The 19504-nt window shown below is 45.5% G+C and overlaps 1 protein-coding gene across 3 annotated transcripts in view; it reads right to left on the reverse strand.

The window, feature by feature from the left end:
* Window positions 1-5703: 5703 nt before the first annotated feature.
* Window positions 5704-19504, reverse strand: part of LOC306825324 (UPF0606 protein KIAA1549-like) — a 44061-nt gene continuing 30260 nt past the window's right edge. The window contains exons 12-22 of one of the 3 annotated variants that reach the window (XM_079345996.1): window positions 18383-18618; window positions 17501-17637; window positions 16807-16821; window positions 16217-16422; window positions 14841-15070; window positions 14608-14752; window positions 13437-13766; window positions 10700-10752; window positions 9708-9856; window positions 8843-8997; window positions 5704-8164 (exon numbers count right to left, since the gene is read on the reverse strand). In XM_079345996.1, coding sequence (XP_079202122.1) covers window positions 7967-8164; window positions 8843-8997; window positions 9708-9856; window positions 10700-10752; window positions 13437-13766; window positions 14608-14752; window positions 14841-15070; window positions 16217-16422; window positions 16807-16821; window positions 17501-17637; window positions 18383-18618 — 1854 coding nt within the window. In that variant the 3' untranslated portion in view covers window positions 5704-7966. Of the gene's footprint in view, window positions 8207-8842; window positions 8998-9707; window positions 9857-10699; window positions 10753-13436; window positions 13767-14607; window positions 14753-14840; window positions 15071-16216; window positions 16423-16806; window positions 16822-17500; window positions 17638-18382; window positions 18619-19504 lie in introns of all 3 variants that reach the window. The other 2 variants (XM_079345994.1, XM_079345995.1) reach the window with 2 other exon arrangements.

Raw genomic sequence — 19504 nt, forward strand, 5'->3', positions numbered from 1 at the left:
ATAAAAACACACTTTTTTTTTGTCAAGCTTGTGCTGTCTTTGCTCCATAAAAAGATGGAGAAAGGTGATTCTCTGGGTGTTTTGGATCCTGTGGTTGTTGAATGGACGACAGCAGGTACAGACACACGCTCTCAGCTTATTTATAGAACAGTGTTCGTTTAGTCACTGCAGCCTTTCCACATCGTCTGCTCTGCAGGGATCATATTAATCATACTCTGTGCTCCAGCTGTTGAAAACACCTTCCATACAACGTTTTCCGAGCTACCATCTGAAGAGGCCAGAAGACGAAGAACTCATAAATGGTCCACATAGACAACAGTCAGACCCGGAAAAAAAAACACCCAGCAGAGTCCATCTGCTGACTAAAAGAAAGCCTTTCGAGGGAAATAGCTTAACAGGATTATCTGCTGATTATTTTCCGGACAGATCTCCAACAAAACACTAAATCTGACGCATGAAACAGATGCAAAGACCTGATTTCCAGGAGATTAACAGGAAACGCTAAAGTCCTTTTAAATGATGGATGCACACTCCCAGTCTTCCTCTACAGTTTTCTGACTTGTGTTTTTCTCATTCAGTCCTTTTTTAATATCCTGTCATGCTATCTACCTCCTCTAAATCAATGTGGGGGACACCTACCGTACCTCAGGCATTTATTTCAAGGTGTCGCATTGTGGGCCAGGAAAGTGTAAGAGCTGCATCTCGCTGACCGACCTGAAAGCCTGCAGCGTCTGCAGCAGCAGTGCAGAGGCATCAGAGTCTGCCAGCAGAGATTAACGCTGTCAGACTTCAGCTGTGTCAGACCGACCAGATCTACTAAAAGCACAACAAATACCCTGACACTAAACTCGACAGGAAGCACCTAAAGGGACAGGAAGTGACACAATAAATACGAAGAAAAGTTCAGTCAGACGTCCAGAAATATGCAAAGTTCAAATCAAGTGACGCACTTACAAGCTAAGACATTTTGCACATCGATGCAACATAACTGAAAGATATAAATAACATTATTATGAAGTAAAGCAAAGTGCACGATTATTATTTTCAGTTTGATCAAATCTGACATTTAACACTGAATCTAAATGTAAAATATGAAGCCGTGCTTGTGATTTCAAAGTCATTCATGACCTTCACACCACCTGTTATATATATATACACTGACCCTGTGTTACAGTATGAGCATGCACACGCCTGTATATGCACATTTTGTGTAATTTTGTGCAATCACCACTGCACTTTATAATGACACGCCATGACGCTAGCACTTTAGCACTTGACCTCCTGTCTCCTGAGCTCTTCATGCACGTGAACTCTGACACCAACTTTGTTGTTTGTCGTTGTCATCGACACTTGACGTTGCTGCTGCCTGTGTTTTGTGTTACATCAGTGTTCATGTGTAGCATCAATGAGCCGGCGCGGGCGCTGCCCTACTTGCAGCCGCCTGACACAAAACTACATCTTCTTTGAGGTTAGCTACCCAAGAGTAGCTTCATGCTGTGCAGCATCACAGTGCAGAGAGTTATGGATCATGTACCGGTATGTGAGAAATGGGCACTGACCCTATTTTAAATAAATAAATATGTTAAGTCTTTAAATCTTCCCAGACGTCTCTCTTTTCACTGTTGGTCATGTCAGATACCAACGATGATTCCTGCAGAGAAGGCGCCGTGATCGGTCACCACAGTACTGCGACGTGTTCACTGAAGACACAACCTGTGCAGTAAAGCTGATCCTGGGCTGGTGTGCTTCGATTGATATTGTGTAATAACAAAGCATGAAATGCGTCCTGTTGTCTGATAGATTTAAAGCATGTTGAGGCTCTACCTCAAACAGTCACATTCAGCTGTGGAAGGATCCAGGCAGCAGCTGTCAGGAGGATCAACATCTGAAGATGGGGGCAGCTGACAAACAGGCTCTCTCTTATGAATGACAGCTATTCACCCCCCCCCCCACTCCTGAACATCACGAGCCCGGCCTCCTACTCAGCACAATGCAGCACAGTATCACATTGTGTGTGTCGTCTGATACAGTAGAGCCTGGTGGTGGAGCAGAGGGAGGGAGGGGCTACATAACCTGTGTGTTGACCTTGACAACCCGAATCGTCCGCTGGCCGAGAGTTTGTTGAAGCGTGAGTTACCTGAGCTGACTCCGTGCGCTGAGATGCTGCAGTGCAAGAAGACACTTTTGGCTCTGCCCTCAAAGAAAATATATTTCTGTGTCATGCAGCAGCAGCAGCAAGTAGGGCAGCAGCAGCCACTGGCAAAAAAACACATCGTACTTGAACCTTCTCTTAACCTTCACTCCTTTAGCTGCCTGTTCATCTGTTGTGAAATCAGAGGGTGCCGGGGGGTCCGTACCTCGTCTCTGTTGCGTCAGCTGCTTATACTGTTCATACACACACGTGCTTAAAATCCACCCTTTAACCCGCAGTCTGTTATTTCTTCACCTCTAAACTCTTGCTGTGTTTCCTGACTCCGCTGTCAGACAGAGAAATGAGAAAATGACCCACTTACAGAGTGAAGATAACCTGCGCTGAGGGGCCAAGTGGAGAGGGACAGAGGGGGGGGGAGAAAGGATTCTGCTGCACTGACATCACCACCGTTACGACCAAATCAAGATGTGCGATATGTTGAGAAATGTGTGTTAGTGTTTCTGCTCCTTCATCCTACATCCCCCATGTGACTGTGAGAGTGAAAACATCTCTCTGTGACAGCAGCATCACTTGGCACGCGGCTGCACGCTGCAGGAGACGCCTGCAGTGTTTCTGTTTGCCAGCCGACACTGCTGCAGTCCAGTCACAGGATGCAGCTGTGATGCTACAGAGCCTTGCATCATCATCATCATCATCATCATCATCATCATAACAATAATAATAATAATGATAAGCAATGCTGGTAAACAAGGGGGATGAGGAGGACCACTTCCTCCCACTGCTCCCAGATTTACAGCCGGAGGACGTCGCTGAAGCACTTGCTCACTCATCGTCATCAAACTGCAGGAGTGTTTGTTTCTGACAGGCAGCAGGAGGAACAACATGTTCTGTGCTGACCAAGTGTACACACCCACAGCACATACTACACACACACACACACACACACACACACACGTCAGCAACTGAGTGGCACAAGCAGAGTCAGCACAACCATAGAGCTCTGTGAACAAACTGAGAGGAGAGACATCCTGTCTGTCCCTGTTGAGAAACTTCTCCTGCATCCATACCTTCCTGAGATGTCCGATCCACACACACACACACACACACACACACACACACACACACACACACACACCTGACACGCACTCAAAGCTACAAACAATCACAGTGATTGACAAGCTGATCTCGGTCTACTCACATGGGGGCTTCTGGTTTCTGTGCTGAGATCAGTAAACAAAAAGGAATCCTCTTTGCTCTTCTGTCAGAGGGGGGTCGGTTCACACTTGTCCTCCTCCCTGCTCGTCTTTCACCGGCTGAATGAAACACACACGGAGAAATCTGCAGTGCTGGAACTCTGTCAGTATGCTAATGTCTGGATCTGCTCTGTTTCTCTCCTCCCTCCCTCATCGTTTTCTCCAAGGTCAGTGGGTAGAACTTCCCATGTGACTCCTCCCTCAGCGGACAGTCACCCTCCCAGCCCTCCAGATACCCCCCCTACAGGCCGTAATTACCGTCATGATCCAGATTAACTCCTGGGTGTGCTCTCGTAGGGCTGCGCCGGGCTGGACTCAGCTCTCTGAGCCGGGACGGGACGACACACAGACAGGATTACTATGTCAGTGTGTGTGTGTGTGTGTGTGTGTGTGTGTGTGTAAGGCTTAAAGACCCTACACGGAGGGCCAGGGGCAGTCAGACAGGACGGGATGGGACACTCTTAAGCCTTTAGGAGACGAGGAGGAGACAGAATGAAGTACTGAGCTAACAGCAGGACTGTCAGGACAGATACAGGATGGTGTGAAAAATCTCTGGACAGCAGAAAAAATAAAAAACAGAAATGGAAGTTGGAAGCTGAAAGCTTTCTGCTTAGATTGATGCTCAATTGAACGTGTAAAATCAAAGATATGTTGTTGAGTGTGTGGACACAAGCCAGAGGTTTGTCTCCAGTGCTCCTTCAGCAGGTTGTGTAAAGCTGTTCTCCTGCAGCGATGGGTGTCTGAGAGTGTGCGCAGTCCGACCCCTGCAGAGTCAGTTCAGGAGATTTGCTGACTGTTCAGCAGGCTTTAGATCCTGTGATGGGATTAGAGGGGAGAAGCGTCTGATGGGATGAGACTGAACTCAATACAAGAGGAGGAAGTGCTTCTTCACCTGAAGGGGACCTGACACCCTGTTGAGCGACAGCCGGCCTAATTCAGTGTGGACGAGACGCTGCTGGACAAATCTTTGGTTTTACTGTCTGTCCACGTGACAGAGGACAACATCTTACTTCTACGCTGACTTCCTGTAAACGTCGTCGTTGTCCTGAACAGATAACTGTCCTTGTTGTTGTTTGTGACATGTTCACAAATCCTCCATTAAAGGAGAGTTATCAGAAGTCCTTCTCAGAGAGAACTGATGACATCATCTGCAGACTGAGTGGTGGAGTTGGCTTTTAGTATACTGACCCCTTGTGGTTGTCTGTAGTAAGTACAACACCTGCATTCCCACACATGCATGGGGAGAACATGGACAGTGCACACAGAGAGGCTCCTGTCCGATGGGGGATTTGAACCAGCAACCTCCTCGCTGGGAGGGGACAGCTTTAACTTCTGCACCCCTGCAATAATAAAGAGTTGACATACTGTGTCAACAAATCAATCTGTACCCAAGCTGACGGTCATAAACTAAGAATGTGGTTACAAATGGAGTGAAACTTCTTTTGTATTTCAAGGATTTTTTTTTTTTTTTTTTTTAACAGCATGCACAAAAAAAACAACAAAACATAAAACATGAAATACAATAATAAAACATGCAACATCAATAAAGCAGAAAGTTGGACCAGCCAACAAATCATTTTCACCAAATACAAAACAAACAAAATCATGAATCATGAAAGCACAACACACACACACACACACACACACACACACACACACACACACACACAGAAAAGGAGCAGAAGGAGTGGGCGGTGGTTGTTACAGTACGGGACCAGCAGGTGGAGGCATACAGTGTGAGCGGGTAAACATGGACAGTTGGAGCTTCTTCATCACTCTGCATTCAAACACAGCTTCATACCATGTGATCAGGTCTCATCTCAGCTCCAGAAGTAAGAGCTAAAGTTTATTTAGATCAAAAACCCGACCGCTTGTTGCTCTTAGTTCATATTTCATCCTCAGAGACGGAGGAGAGAAACAGGACACACACACACACACAACTATTAGAGGTCATTCAAATGTTCAAGGTCACTGTGGATAGTGTCGTAGTGAGACCACACGAGACCAAGACACATACCCAAGACCAGCCCGCTCCAAGACCGAGACCGAGTCAAGACCAAATCCTTCAATATCTCTGTAAAGTCCTGATCTGGTGTGCAGCGGGCGTTTCACTCACTGCATGAATGAATTCAAGTGATTTGTCAAAGTAGAGACAGAAGAACTGAAGTCAGGGTCGGTTCCAGAGTCCGTCCAGACAAGGCCGAGTAAGGAACTCTTCAAAAAGTGGTCTAGAGACCGACTCTGAGTCCTCCAACACTAAAGGCACACGACGTCATCGCTCATGTTTTCAGCCCCTCCTCCTGAAAGCCAAACTTCCCTCTTTTATTTCAGTCAGATCAAATAGAACTTCAGGCCCCGAAACGTCACAGCACACGGAGAGAGGGAACCTAAAGACACCATGAGTAAACAAAATCACATGAGGCAAGGTCGATCAGAAACATGATGGCTGGAGTAAACCAGGAAAGACATGAACAATACAGTACACTTGTTTTTAACCCCTCGTGTGCTGATACAAAGGCAAACATGTTTGAATACTGCATGAGACAGAGACGGTGTGAGTGATTAATACAGGTCAATACTCAACAGAAAAGTGATCTGTAGGACTTTCTACGGGAGCCTTAAGCAGACAGACATCGACACACGTTTCCTCTGACTGGTTTAACTGAGAGAAGTTAATTCATCAAGATCTGCAGAAAACGACTGAAAATCAAAACCAGCCATGTTACCTCGAGACAACAAGAAAAGAAGCAAATTACTGTTATTGTATCATAACTTTGAGTAAAGTATTTCATAAAGCCTCTAAAGATAACCTTTGTTATGAATCAGTACTGTACAGACTGATAACTGAAATGTCATTTTTTCAGTAATTCTGAGTTAAAAGAGAAATCAATTATGTCGATGTGTTTAGATTTAGATTCTGCTCCTGAATGCTCTGGACTTGATTGGACCAGAGAAGGTAGGCGGGGCTTTGAAGGCCGTTTTGGACGCCCCTGGGTTTGCCAGATATGAGAGCAGTTATCAGGTGAACAGGTGTTGCAGCGATGGAAGCGGGCAGTGGAACTGCTTCAGATAGAAGTGATTGTACCCGAGCTAAAAAGCCTCTGCATGTTTCTAATAAGCTCCAGCAGCAGAAAGCTGCTCAAACTAGGATCAATGTTGGAGATGAAACATGGAGAGAGGTTAGAACGCAGGAAGCTTTACAGACCCATGCAGAGCTGGCTAAACACTGAAGCTACAGTGTCCACCACATGCAGAGCTGGCTAAACACTGAAGCTACAGTGTCCACCAACATGCTGAGCTGGCTAAACACTGAAGCTACAGTGTCCACCAACATGCTGAGCTGGCTAAACACTGAAGCTACAACGGCCATTCAGATAGGAGGCGGTGAGTTTGCTGCGGAGTAGGGCGCAGAGGAAAAGTGGAGAGACAGCTCTCCTTAATGTTTTGAATTTGGACTGCAGTACCCATTTTAAACACTGGGTGTCAGCGTTACATACTGCTCATTTAAATAAATTGTATTGACGCTTATCTGCTTAAGGCTTCTGTAACTTTCCTTCATGAACTCTGAACACTGATTTTACTGTTAGAAATCTCTTCTGCAGTGACCTGAGCTGCAAACAGAACACGTTGAGCACACTCCATCAAACGCCGCTTCTGTTGACCACTGACGTGATTTCAAGGCCATTTTCTCCAGCTTGCAGCAGTCCGTCAGCTTCTTCTTAGCATAGTGAAAAACAAAGACAGTGAATGCAAGCTGTCCACAAATACTACAAGTAAACAATACTGTTGGAAAAGAGGTCAAAAGATTTAAAGTCAGACTAACTCTGTGCTACTGCAGAAAGGAATAGGTAGTGTTTATGAGCGGTGCTCCTCTGTGCCTAGCGTCTGACTCTCTGTCTGTGACCTACGAGCTCGCCGTGGGCTCGGACATTAGTCACACAACAGGTGAACTACATCACAGTGTCAAGGCATAGCATGGCTCATCTTGGCAGAGAACAGGAAGTAGCACCTGATGGTGATAACGGGGTTAAGAGTCTGCGTTGGGAATAAACAAATACCTGTGCGGTAGAGTCAGTAGCATAAAAACAAACAGAGGAGATTATTGAAATGACTTCAGAGGATTTGATTTGAGGCAAGGCAGCATGAGAACGAAAGTATGACGCAGAAACTCAGTCTGATGAGGCGGTTATGTCTCAAAGAAGTCCAGAACGTGGGCAGGACTCGGCCCCCCAGATCCAAAATAAGTCCAGACACGCCACATCATGTCCGCTCATCTGAAAAAGGTCCATCGTCTTCTGTTCATTTAGTCTTTCTTTTCATTTCATTGTCTGTGATTTGATTGAACTGTGTGATGGGATTCGGCACTCTGAACACAAGATGTCCAGTTTTTGAAAAGGGCGCCCTCTGCAGGTAGACATCTATGTTAGCGTCTCCTCTTCAGGACTCTCTCCCTCTCTGCTGTGCCGCCTCACAGACTTCCATGGGAAGCATTGTGAGCTCAGGTGGGTGAAGCAGGCAGGCAGGCAGGGTCAGTGGTACGACTGGTTACAGGCGGAAGCTCTCAGCCGTGGTAGCTGGACACGGAGGCCTGTTTCTGCGAGAGGCGCAGCAGCTCCTCCCTGATGGCCTTGATGAGCGAGGCGGAGGAGTGCGTGGGAGGAGATGTATCCAAAGGCAGCGGGGCAGATAGATAGCTCACGCTCGAGGTGTCCAGGTGGGCGGGAGGCGCCGAAGGCTCCCTGATGACACTCCTGGGCGTCTGGAAGATAGAGGAGGACGAGTAGTCAGGACAGCCCAGGAACTGAAGGGAGGAAGAAAAAAAGAGGAGAGAGAGAGAGAGAAGAGGAGGGAGGAATTACCAAGAAGGAAGCAGAAACATGAAGAGACAGAAGTACAGAGAGCGAGCTGAGATTCTCAGAGCAACATAGAAAGACGAGTAAAGTGGCTTCAATATTTATCACTGAAGGTGATAAACAAAATGTCACCCTGTTGGATTTAAATCTGTCTTCATATTCATTTTTTCAGCTGAAATTTATTTTATAAAATCAGATGAAACATCATTTGTTGTTTTATTTATTGGCAAAAAAAAATAAAATGTTTTGTTATTATTCTTATTTACTTTTTTCTTTTCATTATAATTTTTTTTGTTGTTATTCCTTTGACACGTTTGAAATAAAAAAAAAAACCCTGAATTTCTGAAACATGATGCCTCTGTAGCTTTAGATAAATTTGAGTCATGAGGCACACGATTGAGACTACTATGGTTTCCATGGTGATCGTGGATCAGATTAATGTGGTACATGAGGATTAGATACTCTGAACGTACTTATTTAAAGGATATGGATTTTTTTTTCTAGCATTACTTGACATGCAAGAGTTTTTATGTGTGAAAGAGAAGATCGTCATCTGATGGAAACAAAGTGTGGGATTCACTCACTCCCTCTTTTTCAGCCTCTATCCTGGAGAAGTTTTCATCGTGGTAGTGATTCCAGCCGATCCCTCCATTCTGTCCTGGAGCAGCCCGGAGCCCTGCTGGGTAACCGTTCATCCGACTGGACAATCCCACCTGTGCAAGATGATGGAGCTGGGCACCTGCACACACACACACGCACACACACACACACGCACACACACACACACACACACAGAGATCAGAGCTACAGAAGCTGACACTTAATCCTCAGTCGCTGCTTTCAAACACTTTGATGCGATCACTCTGCGTCTGCGGAGCTGCACTCTGTACGCTAAATGCCAGAATCCATTTCTATTAGTGTGAATCTCGTGATGGCAGCAGCTTCAATTATTTAAGAGACAGACGGACTGCCTCGCTCTGACAGAGCAGACCAGCACAGAGGCCAACATCCTACATCAACAAGAAGCTGAATTAGACGTTTTGTACACAAATATACAACAGTTAAATGTTAAACGTGTGATTCATCTTCAGCCGTAAATCCATTCATGTTCAATAATTCACATTCATGGAAGCAGAAGTTGCCCTGTATGTCTAAATAACATTATAATTAGACTTTTATTTCTGGCTTGTAGACTTAAATAAAGTGGTAGGACGCGTGGGACGCCGTTAGCCTAGCGGTTTATGTTGCACGCCTCGTGTACGGAGGCTTAATGCTGATGCTGCATGTCATCCCCCCTCTCTCTCCTCCCCACATTTCCTGTCTCTCTTCAGCCGTCCTATCCATAAAGTCATCGACACCCCAACAATAACCTGAAGTAGAAGAGTTCAGGAAATGTTGCTTGTAACTCTAAACACAATCATCTGTTTGTGCTGATTTTGTTGGTCCTACCTGCGGTCCCCCCGACAGGCCTGGGCCTGGCAGACGAGGACAGCTCGTCAGAGTAGAGCCCCCTGCTGGAGTACAGGCTGTCCGGCTGGATCTGCTCACATGTGCCTGCTGCTTCTCCGGGTGGCAGGTAGCTGGAGCCAAGGCCTTGCCTAAAAACCAGAGAGAGGCTTTTTCACTCACTGAGCTTTTGACAGAGAAAACCACAGTGAGACAAACGTTCTCGTCATCTTCTCAGCTGTGATCTTTACGCTCACATCATCAACAGAGAGTCTGAAATGTTGGATGGAGTTCAGACGACCAATCACCACTGATAACGTCATATTGATCTGACTGTTGTGTGCCTCTGTTTGCACATGTGAACATGAACCACTCAGTCTCCTCCTGGTTGTGCTAAAGGTCATCACGTCTTCTCTAACACCTGCAACACCTCACAAACACGTGTCCGCTGAGGTCATACAAGCCCCGCTGAGCTCGATTACAATCACCGTTAAATCGTGAGTTCAACCAAAGGGCAGACGGGCCATATCATCCATACGTTTGTAATAACGCAGTTGAGGTTAAATATTAACAATATTTTCTAAAGACATTAAAGACCAGACTATATAAAAATGTGACTTTCAGCCTGAGATCAGAATGTGTTTGTCCACTAATATATCTGTGAGGTTTCCTTTGAGCCGCTCTGCTCTCGATGAGCCTCATGAATACGTGAGTGTGTATGGGTGCCTCGGTCCTTCGGAGACCGTTAGGGGAGCACTGCTTGGACCCGATCCATTAAAGTGATAAAATAAAGATGACTCAGGTTTCATTATTCACGAGGTCGACTCACAAAGAAGCATTCGAAGGACAGCATTCCCGCTGGTGAAAGGGCTGAAAATCAGCCTCGGCTGATCAATAAGAAATCAGTCTGGTGAGGGAAGACGTGGACGTCACAGCAGACTATTGATTATTTATTTCTACATGGATTTTCAATTTACATGGAACAATCTACAAACCTCGGGGTCAGGCCTTGGAGGGAGGGCGGGGGGAGGCCAGGCTCGGGGAACCTCTGCAGAGATAAAGAGAGAGAGTTCAGTCAGATAACAGAAATAAAGTATCAATACGAATGTTTGATGAGCATCTTTATACCAGCCATAATATCAAAAAAGGTCACATTCAACTTCAGGAATGCACTTTCTGTCGACAAACATTTTAAACCTTTCTTCATCAATTCTTGAATATCATCCAGGCCGACACGCAGAAATGGTCCCTGAAAGGTCAAGTGAACGGACGCTTCCAGGATCTGTATCCATCAGTAGTGTTAGCATTAGCCTCTTAGCTAACAGTTGCGCTCTTTGCCTGGCTCCCAACAGCCTTTGGCGCTGACTGAAATAAATTGATACCAAGTTCTGCTCCCTGTCTGACGTGGAGTCAACCTTATTGGATTGTAAAAACTCTATCTGTCATGTCTTTTGATTCCATCCTGTTAAAGCAGATCTCACAGTTGATGTTGAAATTCCTTCCCGAAGTGAAGGAGTCCTCTAATTATTTGCATGTAAAGTTTATTTTTCTTTTGCACACTGAATTCGATCACAAAGAGAAACATCTCCAGAAAAGCGTCGCCAGCAACCACCTTTGTTTTCCCGTGGGCCAGCGCGCCCTTCTCTACCCGCTGCGTCATGTGTTTTTACAGCGTTTTTTGGGCGTGAATAAGTAGTTTAAACATTTTCACGCGGAGTTGCAGCGCTTGTCAATTTCACTTAAGGGCAAAGAAGCCAAAAAATCCAGTCTGAGGATTTACCGCAAAACAACAGAGGAGACCCCACGTTTGCTCCAAATCTTTTCTCCCCACTTAATTTAGTACGCACACGCTCCACAGGTCAAGCAGCTGATAAGAGTTTTATGGCTGCACTGCTCCCTGTTAAGTCTCTCTTTATTTACTTCACCTGAGATGAAACGCACTGGAGTCTATCCATTACAGGCTAAATATGTACATCCATCTTACGCGTTATTCTTAAAATTGTAAAGGAGAAGGTCACTGTGATGATATTTAAAGGAGCAGTGTGTACCTCTGACACCAAGTGTTTAAAACGGGTACTGCAGTCTAAACATCATCGAGAGCTTTCCTGCAGGTTTTCAGCTGACAGAATAGGCGCCACTGTTCATCAAATCCACGTGATTTAATGTGCAGAAAATCTCAGCAGCTTACTGTAAAGCTTACAGATTTTAATCTGTGCTATCTTTAAGCATCTTAGAATATGTGTATATAAAACCCACGGTCGCTGTAAATAGCACTGGTAGTATAAGCTACACATAACTTGTGCACCGTCTCTTTTCAACATGAAACACTGCGAACACTGTGCAGCACATGCACAGCACCATGGACCTTTGCCGCAGCGCTGCATAAACAAGCCTTTGTGTGGCGTCGCAGCTTTGCCCCGACCTCTTTCAACGAACAGACTAAATACAAAGAAACACTGAGCTTATTATTTCAGCATTTCAATGGCTGCGCCTCCTTTGAAACGAGTCCACGCTGACATGAGCCAACGCAGGTCAAGGGTGTCTCTGAGGCTGCCGAGTCTTTGGGCTGTAGGTGGCTGACGAGGGTTGAAAGGTTGCAGCTCCACTGGGGGGGTGACAGATGGAGGAATACTTAACCGATTAGGTGGCTAAGTGGACGCGATTAAACTTGAAGCGACCGGCTTCGTGCTGCGAATGAGCCGAAAAAGAAAACTCGAGAAAGGGAGGAGACAGTGAACATCAGGGATTTCACCGGTGCTTCTTTACTCTGATGTTGGTGATTTTCTAACAGGGATTATTTCTGTTTATCTGCAGTAAAACATGCTGAACTGAGAAACAAGGTGCATTCAGAGTGATATTAAACATCTTAAATGTTGAATCCTGATGATGGTGTTGTAGTAATTTAGTCTTGGCCTCGTCTGAATTGAATTTTTTTTTTAGTCAAAAACCATCACTGAATAAAAACACCTTTTATCCCTCCTCTTCTTTTTCTCTCTATCGCTCTTTTGACTTCTTTAGCCATTTTTTTAAAATTTTATTTCTATTTTTTCTCTATTATTATTGTGTAGTTTTGTATTATCTGTGTTAGTTGTAGTCAGTTGATGTGTGTCTATTCTGTATTGTCTAATCCCTTCTCCTTGTTTTCATACTTTGTTTATCAAATCTCACCAGTCTGTCACGTTATTGCACCGATTAAAAAAATAAATTAAAATAAATTAAAAAACCATCACTGATGTCTTTCCACTTCCTTTTTCATGACTGTGATTAGAAGAAAAAAAGCCATTTATAACAGAATGATTAACTGTCAGTCATTTGTATGTCTGATAACGGGCTGCAGTCTTCCTGCTGTTCCTGTCTGAGTGAAGTGAGTTATTATTACATGATGATAACTTTTAAGTGACATCTATGGTCCTGATCCCGGCCTCGGTCTCCATGTCTTGGTCTTGTCTGGTTCTCGGAGCACTCTGGTCTCAGGTCTGTCTTGTTCTTGATTCCTACCTGATGAACTATCAGGGCTCATTTTGATTTCTACTTCTTTGCCACATGTGAGCAGAAGGATTAAAGACAAAAACTAACTGATTAGAGATTAAGAGACTAAAAAGATTCTGAATGATCCAGAAACTTTACCGAGGAGGGATTTATTTTAGCATGTGAAGTTCTTGTTTCCGTTGTCGACTGAGAGGTTCATACTCTTTAAAAATGCTCCTGCAGATGTTAGGAGTGGCTACTTACACCAGGGTAGGGACCGAGACTTTGGTAAGTCGGACCCCAAGGTCGGGGGCCGTGTCCAGGCGGGCTGGAGGCGAGCGGGTTGTTGTTGTTGTTGACCCCTGGGAGAGTGATCCCTGCGCCGCTGCCCTGAGACGTGGGGGACACGAGGGCGAAGGCGTCGTCCAGCAGAGAGTGCATCTGCTGCCGCGCCTCCTCGATGGACGGCTGCGGGGGCATGTATGGAGGCGGGGGAGGGGCATGGCCTGGAGGAGAGGAAGCGGGGCCGAGGAAGACATCATCGGTGGGGGAGGGGCTCCTGTGAGGGGATCCTGGGCACTGGTCCGGATCAGACTAGAATAACACAACAAATAAAAAGACAGTTAGAGACGAGGGAGTTCACTGAATCAGATGAAGAGGTTTTTAAACGACACGTCTCCCATTGATGCTCTACATGCGTCCCAGACTGAAGCAATTAATGATGAAGTGAGTGTAAAAGTTATGTAATAACTCACTTCAGACCAAACATTCTCACTGATACTTGAGTCCTGAGCCAAGCGGTCCAGTACGGATCAGTACAGTTTGGTTCGGTAAAGCCTGATCCTGTTTGTGTTTCCACAGCCAACAAACTTAATCCAGCTTTGTTTCAGAGAAGGCTGACCCAGACACAATCCACTGTGTTTAAACACGGCCGGGTTGTGTTTGTCTTTTAATGCCGCTGTCACACGGGACCAATCAAAGGACTGCCGTGTTTAGCTCCACCTTTTATGGGTCAGCTCGATATTCTTGACACCCCAACAGAAGGCTCCCAAAAAGTAGCACGCTACGGGTCGTTAATTTGGGGATCTTTGTGTGCTGTACCGAGACGAACCGAACTGAACCGCTCGGTGGAAACGGGGCTTTAGTAGCACGAGGATGTCCTGTTTCATTCACCCCTCTGTCATATCAAATCAACATTTCTTTTTTTTGTCTTCTTTTTTTAGTTCTTTCTCTGTGTTTTATTTCTGGTCTTTTGAGAAGCACTTGAAGCATGTTTTCATGTATGAAAGGTGCAACATAAATAAAGCTGAGTTGTTCTGTTCGGTGTTGTTTCTTCTCATTGTAAAGACAGAAAGGCGTGAAGCTGCGTCCCATGACTGCTCTACAGATATAACAGACCTCAGTATAAATGTTGAGAGTCCCGTGTGCGACTCACCACGTAGGCCACGTTGTTGACTCCAGGACACTTCCTGTACGCGGCGTCATTGTCTTCAGAGATGAGGTGGTCTTTGTCGGCCTCCATCATGCCGCCATTCAACTGCTCCTTCATCCTCATTTTGGGAGAGCGTCTTCCTCGGACACTAAGATCGAATGTGGAAGAGTGTTTTTTTATTCTGTCAGGATATAATCGACTCATCCAAACAGTCACAACGACAGAAGAACATTCACCTTTTCTTGGACTGCATGAAGATGGCGGGCGTCTGAGCGTCAGGGTCCAGAATCTTATCGATCTGCGTCTGTGCTTTCTGATAGATGCGATCCTGGTCCTTCACGTCTCCAGGCCCCCCTGTGACCTCCTCCATGGCGGGGAAGTCGTAGTGGCCCTTCCTCTTGGCGCGCAGACGGATCTTATTGCGATGGTGTTCAATCTCTGACTTGTGCCTTAGTGCTACCTGGATCTGAAGGGACGGAGACACAGTTAGATAAATTCTCATGGGAGGATTTAGAGGTTTGGAGGTTTTTCCGGGGACGCCCAACTGGGAGGAGACCCCGGGATAGACCTCGAGTCCACTGGAGGGATCATATTTCCTGTCTAGCCTCGGAACACTTCAGAATCCTGCAGGAGGATCTGGAAAATGTTGCTCAGAGGAGGGCAGGCTGGGTTGACTTCCTGCGCCTGCTGCAAAGCCGACCTCGGAGAAGTGGAAGGAAGTGGATGGAAGGAGGCGTGGCCTAATGGCAGTTTGTTTTGGTTTCATGCAGTAGCACCTCGCCCTCACTCTTTCTTTAAATGTTTGATATCTCTTTATCCTCCTTTGCTTCAGATTGTTTTGATCTATTTGTGATGCCTTCGTAACTAAGTGCTCATGCACATACACATTTCTTTATTTACTTTTTCAACGAGGAAACAAGTGATCTTTCTTAACCACTGGGCTTAAAGACAGTCACACCCTCCTGTCATGTAAAGACTCTTTATAATGGAGTGCTTGATTCTGATTGGCTGAAAGGTGTGAATTATCTCCTGAGAACAAAAGGGCTCCCGTCAACTTATTTATATGAATTAACATCCGCCGTCATGTCTTGTAAAACGTTTGAGCAGTTGTGTCCAGGTGTGAACATTTCCCGACATTCCTGGAGGAGGCTGCATGTGGAGATGTGTAATTTGACTTTTTACTCCTTTTTTTTAAATAAATGATCTGTGTGAAGTGAGTTTTGCTTCTGATGATGATTTGTTGTTTGTTTGGTGTCTTTTTTGACTTATGTTGATATGGTGACGGAAAATACGATTATGAGTCCGTATATTGTGTTTTATTTTGAAATTGATCGGCTTGTCTGACTTCCTGTTTGGGTCGTTTAGTCTGTCCAGCGTGTCCCGTGCCTCTGCAGCGTACGCCATAGTTAACAGACGTGCAGCGTGTTGGAATCAGAGTGGAGCGCAGTGAAGCTGCTCTGGCAGCGTAGCGTGCGTTGCTAACGGGCCGCAGCGTGTGGAAACACGGTGTTACATGATCAAAGATTCCTGAAAATATCAGAGCTAGAAAGTCTCTATGAAAATGTGCAAACAGGCTTCACATGACTTCATGAAGAAACACAGAAAAGCCGACCTCTTTGTTGATTTGGTTGGTGTCGGTGAGTTTGCCGTTGACGGGCGGGCTGTGGAGCGGCGGGACAGGCATGGGCTGCATGGCGATGAGCTGGACTTTGTTTGGGAGTCTCCTGCTGGCCTCGGTGGCCCGAGACATCCGATCCACATGTTCAAAGATGGACGCTGACGACAGCTGCTTGTTTGTGCCGTTCATAGGCGGAGGACCTAAAGAAGGAGAGGGAGTTAAAACTCAGGCAGCAAAATGCAGTCACGACATCGTGAAGCAGTAATCTGGGCGCACACTGAGGGATGGAGCAATGACTAACAAGCACTTTAAACTTCATCTAAAACACAAAGTGGGGTTAAAACATCCGGTCGGAGCAGGAAATGAACTCTGATTCTATTTCTAAAAGCCAAATGTGATTTCAAACAGCGGCGATGCCTTTGTTTGATTGTTTGCTCAGTGTGACTGACAGCTCAGCAGACAGTGATGGATGTTGAGAGGAGAAAACGAACAGAAGCAAACAGACAGACGGCACAGAGACACAGCTGCTGGGGGTCAAACCTGAGGTCCAGGGAGACACAGACAGAGAGAAGACAAACTCTTACCGATTCTATTCTTGCCTGGAAAACCGCAACAGAGAGAACAAAGAGGTGAAGTAAGAGCAGCAGAGAAAGAAGAAGACTTACAGCGACGTGCACACTGACAAAGAAAGGCCGTTCTCTGTGTTTGAGAGACGAGGGAGGAAAGTGAGATAAATGATCTCTTCATAACTCAGCACGTGTACAAACAGACGTGTTGAACCGCTGGGTTCATCCTGTCTGTGTCTCCTTTACATCCAGACGGAGACTTATCAATAAGAAAACAAAGACCATTCTTGTGTGTGTGTGTGTGTGTGTGAGTGAGTCAGCCTGACTGCCTCTGGCTCCGACACACAGGCTTCAATCTATCAACAAGCTGTCCCATAGAGTAACTTCAGTCCCCTCTTTTCCTCTCTGGACTTCTTTGGACCAATGAAAAGGCTTCACCTCCTCTGCCCCCCATCACCCCCCCCCCCCCCCCCCCCCTTTATAATCTTTACGTCACTGCTGCTCTTTCCCTTCCTGCTTTTTTTCCACAGTCTCCTCTGCCCTCAGGCTGGCTCTCCTGTCAATCAAATAACACTCGCTTGAGCTGCTCTCTCTCTCTTTATCTGCCCCTTCCTTTTTTTTTTTTGTTTAACTTTCCTCTGTCCCCTCCCCCGCCTTGTGTTTGCTCTCTGTGTTCTGGAGGACCGATGTGTGCGTTACCACGGCGACCTACCATTTAAAACATTGATGGGAACCTTGCGCGTCTGCTTGCTGTCGTTGGGCGTGCCGTGGCCTCTCAGGTTCTCCTCGTTTGATTCCCGCTCACTCGAATGGTCACTAACCACAGAGTCACCGTCTGACGGCGAGATCCTACACACACACAGGCGGAGATGAATAATAGAAGACGAGAAGGCACTAACATCCTGAAATGCCATGCATAAATGACAGTCAGGACTTTTCCAGAATAAGGTAAAAGCCGGGGGTGTCCGGAGAAAAGACCCCCACCCCCCCAGTGCTCCTTCAAAAGCCATGGCTAAAATTAGACGAGGATGATTAACTCATCCAAATCAACTGATTTGATGTGTTTTGGTGTTTGGTTGCTAGGTGACGACTCTGATGAACACGACGTGCGTGTTTTGATTATTTGATTTCTATTCTCTTCTCTTCTACAAATAAAAAAAAATGCTACTGAAACCAAGCTATTAAAAATGTTATTTACGAAAAATGGCAACCACAGCACTGTATGTGCATGTTGTCATAAGTAAGTGTAATGTACAGAGAAAGACAGCAAACATTAACATCGACTGTCACATTAAATATTAATTCAAAATCTGTCCAAATGTTTGTTCTGGTCGACTGAGTGTAAAATCAGAATCAGGATCCGTTTTTATTGCCAAGTACATTTACACATGGGTTAGCATGGGTAATAAGAAGAATTCAATAAAATAAAATAGAAGAAAAGAAGCAATAACCAATATATAAAAAAATCCAAATATGTAAAAAATTCTTTGGATCAACAAAAGCAGCTTCTGTTAAGAGTCTTGATTTGTGTGGAGGAGAGATTAAAACCAGCTGTGAGTAAAAAGCTGTGTGCTGGACTGAAGAGAACATTTACCTTTCTCTCCTTCGGCCGCTGCGCGACGCCTTCGTGGAGGACGCTGACGTTTTGGACTGCGGAGTTGGAATCTCGCCGTTGTCGGACAGGCTGAGGCCGTCTTTAATGGACGCGGGCAGCTGTCCAGAGCCCAGCCCTGGAGGGACTGGCTCCTGAATCACCATGACATCATCCTTACTCTGCTGGCCAAGGTGCAGCTTGGCAAAGTCGAAACCTTTCACGCTCGGGGCCTGCAACTGAGGACGGGGACAGAAGAGGAAGAAACCAAAGTGAAGAAAGGGAGAGGATAAGAACAGACTAAACTAAACTGTCAATTTGGGCTATCATTGTGATTATTTGCATTTTTAACCACGTTTGATTTTTTTTTTTTTTACAACTAAGACTATTAGGCTTTTATTTTGAAATTATTTAATGTCTAAAGTTGAGAGTACTTTACTGCTGTTTGAATTTAATCCTGCTTTTATTTTGAAATAAAGTAACGTCCTTCTTGAAGCCTGAAGGTTGAAGTTATGCTGCATTCAGGTGCTGATCGGGTGTTCCAAGTCTCCGAGTCAGGAAGTCGTTCTTCCCACTTCATCGATCGAGTCTTCTGGTGATTTCAGTTTGTAAAGTCGGCATGTTTTAACAACAGCACAAAAACACCGTTGATGCTACGAAGAAGATCAGTGAAATGTAACAAAACATATTTTTCCCTCCGTTTGATGACGAATAAATACAGAGAGACACTGAGGACCACTATCTACAGAGAGACTGAAGGGACAAAATAAATACAGAGAGACACTGAGGACCACTATCTACAGAGAGACTGAAGGGACAAAATAAATACAGAGAGACACTGAGGACCACTATCTACAGAGAGACTGAAGGGACAAAATAAATACAGAGAGACACTGAGGACCACTATCTACAGAGAGACTGAAGGGACAAAATAAATACAGAGAGACACTGAGGACCACTATCTACAGAGAGACTGAAGGGACAAAATAAATACAGAGAGACACTGAGGACCACTATCTACAGAGAGACTGAAGGGACAAAATAAATACAGAGAGACACTGAGGACCACTATCTACAGAGAGACTGAAGGGACAAAATAAATACAGAGAGACACTGAGGACCACT

The sequence above is a fragment of the Symphodus melops genome, assembly GCF_947650265.1.
Source record: "Symphodus melops genome assembly, chromosome: 6".
In the NCBI taxonomy this organism is placed as follows: domain Eukaryota; kingdom Metazoa; phylum Chordata; class Actinopteri; order Labriformes; family Labridae; genus Symphodus; species Symphodus melops.